The following is a 6,000-nucleotide window of genomic DNA, read 5'->3' as shown; positions in this document are numbered from 1 at the left end:
GCACTGTGGTGACGCATCGTAATAACTCAGTTTCAAAAATATAGATGGCATTTTAAACAACCGTAATTAGTAAATTTTTATTAACAATTTTATTGTTTTATTTATTAAAAATATTATTAATGTATTAAGTAATTTGGATATAAAGCCAATAATCATTATGTAAAAAAAATTGTACTAACATGTGTACTTTGAATTCTTTGATTCTTACAAACATCTAAATGATATAAAATGCATTGACATGCGTAATGCGTATGCCCAATATTATTACAACTACCAACTACAAAAGTACCTAGGTATCAAGTACTTGTTTAAAACGTCAAACTGCTCGGCTACGTTTTTACGGCAAGTGCGACTACTGTACGACTCGTAACGTAAACCCATCGTAAACCTTATTACAACGTTATGAGGTTTAATAATGGCCAGCAAAGAGTTTTGTTATTATTAATAAGTGGTGTTAATATAGGTATTTATAAAATAATTAAGGTATAACCATGGTATTTTAGGTCCTGCTTTAAAATGTATTTACTTATACGTGACAAATTTCTACATAATTTACGACTCATAATATTATGTATACATTTATGTATATTAATTTAAATACATACATTTATTCAATAACATATTCAATATAGTTTAAGACTATTAGTAGGTTAGATGACAGTTTTATTGCATTAAGAATGGGCGTCAAATAGGGAAATAGGGAAGTTGTATTGCTGTCGGCTAGGCTTTTTGGTATGGCGCTAGCTTTGAAGAACCATCAAGGCTTCGCCGTTTCGTTTGCACATGAGCGTTAGAACGGGATGGCTATAGTAGCATTAATAATCGCCAAACTCTAATTTCGTCCCTCGCGCCCTTTCGTGTGCTTTCGTGCCGATCCGAATAACCGGTTTTGTTAGTGGAACGGTTGTAAACCCGACCGACCAATGGCTGCTCTGGGTTTCCAGCAGGCGTTCTATTGGCGACGGGTGAGCGGTTCGGTTCCGAGCGGGGTGGAGCGGGGGGCGCGGGGCAAGGGTGAGCCTCACCGGAGTCACCGGTAGCGCGCGCAGTTGTGTTTCGCCACTCGAAAAGAAGGTTAATGTTGCAATGAGACGGGCATCGGACTATCGATAAAGTGTGTTTGTATGTCGTTTTCGTCGATAATAAGTGTTGTGTTTACTTTCACCCGTGCGAATGTCTCAATCCTTACCTTTTTGTTTGTTGTTTCTTTTAATCACTGCCGCATGGGACGGCGCTTACGTTTCAGTTAACCTTTTATTTTGAAACGATGGAACGTTGTTCTTATGGTTTTTACACCAAAAGGTATTTTATGTTATTTTTTATTTTATGATTGCGATCGGTGTGGGTGCGTCGCGTGTGTCTAAGCTATTTGTCATCGATATAGTGGACACGACTAGCAATATCAACATTGACAAACCGAGTGTGACTAGACTGACATAATAATGAGTGAAGGAGAAAGGATAAAATTTGCCTTGATGTACCCTATTTGGGATGATTTGTGACACCTCAGTGTATTCGTTCGCTCACCCTTCATAGCTAAGTACCTATAACGCAAGGGTAGAGCATTGGAGTAATGGCAGGGGGCTCTGTGGCTATTATTATTGCATGGTTTCTGGTAAAAGCTGACAATGTGAGGCCCTACCGATACCGATACCGCTCGACGGTCGGTTGTTAGGGGAGGGAGGACGCCGTCTGTTCTGTCTGCACACATGCAGAACCGGTTCGCGCTCTGACTCCCCTTGTGCCTGCCGGTTCTCTCTATCTAACACCACGCGAATCCAAAGCGCTCTCTCTCACTTGCACCTTTTAATTTATTTTTTGCTTCCCCTTGTGAAATAATGCCAGACGGGTCGTTCCGTTCCTTATTATTATATTTTAGTTGTTTCTATTTCCCTAACACATCACAACTTACTAATATAATAAATACTAAAAAACTTTGGAAAACTTCAGAGGGTTATGGTAATAGTTCAGCGTGTCAATAATAATTTTACTTTAGCTGGTCGTGGTATTAAATGCCTAAGTTTAAGTTTAGATGCTTGTCTGATGCATGTTAAATTAAAATATTATCCTACAAAAACCTTGGTAGTGCGTACCTATCTAGTTTTAAGTATGTACTCTATTGTGAACACTAAACAATCCAGCGAAGTTAATCTATTCTTGTGCTCAACTGGGTTCCCACTTACCTCCTCAATAAACACATGTGATACTTACTATACAGAAGCTATACAGATACAGGCACTAAGTATGATGATTGTGATTGCAGATAATTATAACCTTCTTGCGGTTTTGTTTCTTGAAGCTTCTTTCTCATGAATGTCATAAAAAGATGCGTTTCCTTTCCTAGTACGTGTATACGTGTATGTACATGTACATAGATAATCCGCTCTTGTTGAGACTTCGCGCTTGCAATAAAACGTGAAATAATAAAACTTGCCATTTCATGGTACAAACGAACGTAGATTGTGAAAAAAAAAGCCGGACAAGTGCGAGTCGGACTCGCCCACCGAGGGTTCCGTAGTTTTTAGTTTTTGTTGTTATAGGGGCAACAGAAATACCTACATCATCTGTGAAAATTTCAACTGTCTAGCTATCACGGTTCATGAGATACAGCCTGGTGACAGACAGACGGACAGTGGAGTCTTAGTAATAGGGTCCCGTTTTTACCCTTTGGGTACGGAACCTTAATAAAACGTATGTATTAAATACTAGATTGTGTCACAAGGGAGCAAAATGACATATTTACGTCAAGGGCGTAGGTATAGGTAAGTACATTGAAGCCTGAACGAAGCGAACGATTCTATAATAGAATCCCGAGCGTAGATTCAAGTGTTAATGCCCAAGGTAGGTGGCACTTTGATCTCTCCTACCAGGGAAGAAAAGTACCTACCACTTTGATCCCTCCTAGCAGTAAAGAAATAGTAGATTGTGTCACAAGGGAGTAGTCTGTCGCGTTAACTATCTTAAAACGAAACTAACTAAAAAGTAAACAGAACCCTAAGGCGATCTACACATTGAATGCGGATTCGCACGCCGCCGCGCCGTTCCGGTGTGCAAGCGGGATATCGCTATATACGCACATATAGCGCTGATACGCTCGTACACTGGATCGACGTGCGAATTTGTACCAATGTGTTAACCGCGTAAGTCAAGCTTACCTGTATTAATACTATATACACAGATTGTTTATTACAAATAGATATCTAGTAGTGGAAGCCGTACGAGCCCAATTTAAAAGAAAAACCGCAAATCGATGTACAGTTTAGCCATTTGGCACACGCATACTAGAGGTCAAAATATTTTTTTTTGACCCGCAGTTCTTTAAATAAATCCCTTAGGAGGGGTGCTGTTATTTTATTTATGGGATTTTTTTTAGAAACCTATCGTGTGTGGCATTATATGAAAGGGCTTTTTGAGGCGATTCTAAAAATATACCACATCATTACATTTAAGCCATTTTTTTATTAAAACAAAAATAATTTTCAAATACGATATGGCTGATTTTTTTGTACAATATACCACAAATGATACGTGATATCCTCATACCTAACCCCAAGAGAGCAATTTTAAAAATAATTTAATTTAGTTTTTTGTTTTTCAATATTACAGTTCTACTTAGTATCTATTTACGAGACTAAGGTAACAGACAGACACACTTTCGCATTTATAATATTAGTATGGATATAGCTTTTGCCCGCGACTTCGTCTGCGTGGAGTCCACCCCCCCCCCCCCCTTTCACCTCCTGAAAGGATGACTTCTGGGATAATAAAAACTACCCTATGCCTCCGAGGTTTCTGAAGCCAGAGCAATGATTTTTTCAACACACATTTTTATTACTAATACCTGCGTCGGACTATTTTGCTATTATTGATATTTTTGATTTTTAAGGCGCTAGAGCACTTCAAATATTCGCAAAAGCGGCCTAATTTACTAGGCCGCAAAGAGAAGCATGGTATTATACTTACTTTACTCTTTGAGCATGGTATTAAAAACTGACATCAATTAGCCTAAAAATCAAAACAGTCCGACACAGATAATTTCATTACCATTTAGGTTTCAAAATTTCGTTACATTTAGTTTTGGAGGAGGAAACAGTCGAGCACGAAACCTCGTTTTTTGAGATTTTTACGCAGGATTTTTCGCCTAACTAACCTGGCTCGGCCACGACTTTGCGCGATTCGCGACGGCGGCGGCGACAACCATAGGTGGGAACGAAAGGTCCGATCGCTGTGTTCCGCTCCAACCTATGGTTAATGCCGCCGCTGTCGCCAGTCGCGCAAAGTCGTGGCCGAGCCGTAAACCGCGAAAATAGAAGTTCGCAAATTGCGGGCATCTTTCTCTGTCACTCTAATTACACCTTCATTGGAGTAAAAGAGAAAGATCCCCGCAATTTGCGAATTATGGTTTTCGCGTTACTCGCGGTAGGCCCTCTGTATTGCCACGTTCAACGTTTATTAGTACTTTAGTTAGGCGGTTATCACACTGGATGCGATTCGCAAGTCGCCAGTGTAATACTAATAACCGCCTTAATGTAACAGTGCAACAGCAACACCAAAGAGTAAAGTAAGTATAATAGCTAAAGAGAGCCCAGTTGAAGCATTTTATGAAAACTCATTTGAAAGCACCATCTCTGACTTGCTCCCGAAACTAACTATGTATGTGTGCGTGCACAACTACATATAGATACGTACGTGTACTTTCATCCTACATAATATTAGGTCTACTTGGGCGGTTCACAAGTAAATTTTTTGTTTGAATTCTTGTAACAAAAGATTTTTTATTACAAGGTATCAAACAAAAAATGTACTTGTAAACCACCCAAGTAGACCTAACATTATGCAGAAATGGTTTTAAAGAGTGGTATTAATTTAACAAAAACATAAAGTACGTATTTTTATTGTTTTCAATTTGGCATACAAAGATAGTACCTAAATAATAAAAGCCGGTGTAAGTACCAAGTTGGTATCAAGTGGGTTGAATCCACACTTGCAGCTTCTGACTCTACACATATCCATTTTCTTTGCAATAATTGTCACATTAGGAGAATTTGGGGTAATACCTACGCCACGCCACGCTCTGTAGCTCCGTACACAGTTTGCTCTAGATATTGTTTAAAATTATCACATGAGTAACGATGTCATAATTCGGATCCATCTTGTAACTGAAGAATTTCAGGCATAGGTATTATCTTTTGTTTAAGCAGGTACCTCCATAGATGCGCTCTAGTTCCTTCCACGTGTCTTGAGCGGAATAAATTCGCATGATTTTTTGCAGAATGTCATCAGTCTTTTTCATCACTAGCTGCCTGCGTATTATGGTATTTCCTTTTTAACTTCGAGAATATCAAAACTTTCCGGCACTTGAGCACTATTAAAATTTTAAGCCTCCAGGTGTTGTAATATTGGGAGGCTAATTAGGGTTCCTTACCCAAGAGTAAAAACGGGACCATATTACTAAGACGCCGCTGTCCGTCTGTCACCAGGCTGTATCTCATGAACCGTGATAGCTAGACAGTTGAACTTTTCACAGATGATGTATTTCTGTTGCCGCTATAACAACAAATACTAAAAACAGAATAATATAAATATTTAAATGGGGCTCCCATACAACAAACGTGATTTTTTTGCTGTTTTTTTCCGTAATGGTACGGAACCCTTCGTGCGCGAGTCCGACTCGCACTTGGCCGGTTTTTTCCCTATTCTCTTGTTTAATGCATGCGTGGTCCATTATACTCGGTTACACTTTAAAATTAATATTTAGAGAAAAAATAAGCCTGTTTATGTTTACGACATTTATTTTTGTCTGACATGTTGCATGTAAACAACCGTTGCCAGGTAACATTATAAATAGGAAAGGTCTTGACAAGCTAGGTATAGTTTGTCAAAGGACCGTCTCATTTCAAACAGACAGAGTGAATCATACTATCTTTGTCTTACATTAGTACTAGCACCCAAAAGAAAAGGATGAGTATAGTTTTTTTGTTCTTATTTACTGACAAGATT

The 6,000-nt window shown here is 38.8% G+C and overlaps 1 protein-coding gene across 7 annotated transcripts in view; it reads left to right on the top strand.

The window, feature by feature from the left end:
* Window positions 1–968: 968 nt before the first annotated feature.
* LOC134754156 (polyhomeotic-proximal chromatin protein-like) overlaps window positions 969–6,000 on the top strand; it is a 45,229-nt gene continuing 40,197 nt past the window's right edge. For 4 of the 7 annotated variants that reach the window (XM_063690275.1, XM_063690274.1, XM_063690273.1 and 1 more), the window contains exon 1: window positions 971–1,302. In XM_063690275.1, the coding sequence (XP_063546345.1) occupies window positions 1,268–1,302 (35 nt within the window). In that variant the 5' untranslated portion in view covers window positions 971–1,267. Of the gene's footprint in view, window positions 1,303–6,000 lie in introns of all 7 variants that reach the window. The other 3 variants (XM_063690271.1, XM_063690270.1, XM_063690276.1) reach the window with 3 other exon arrangements.

This window comes from Cydia strobilella, chromosome Z (assembly GCF_947568885.1).
Source record: "Cydia strobilella chromosome Z, ilCydStro3.1, whole genome shotgun sequence".
Taxonomy (NCBI): domain Eukaryota; kingdom Metazoa; phylum Arthropoda; class Insecta; order Lepidoptera; family Tortricidae; genus Cydia; species Cydia strobilella.
Note: the sequence above shows the minus strand (reverse complement) of the source record. Positions and strands in the feature narration are given on the sequence as shown.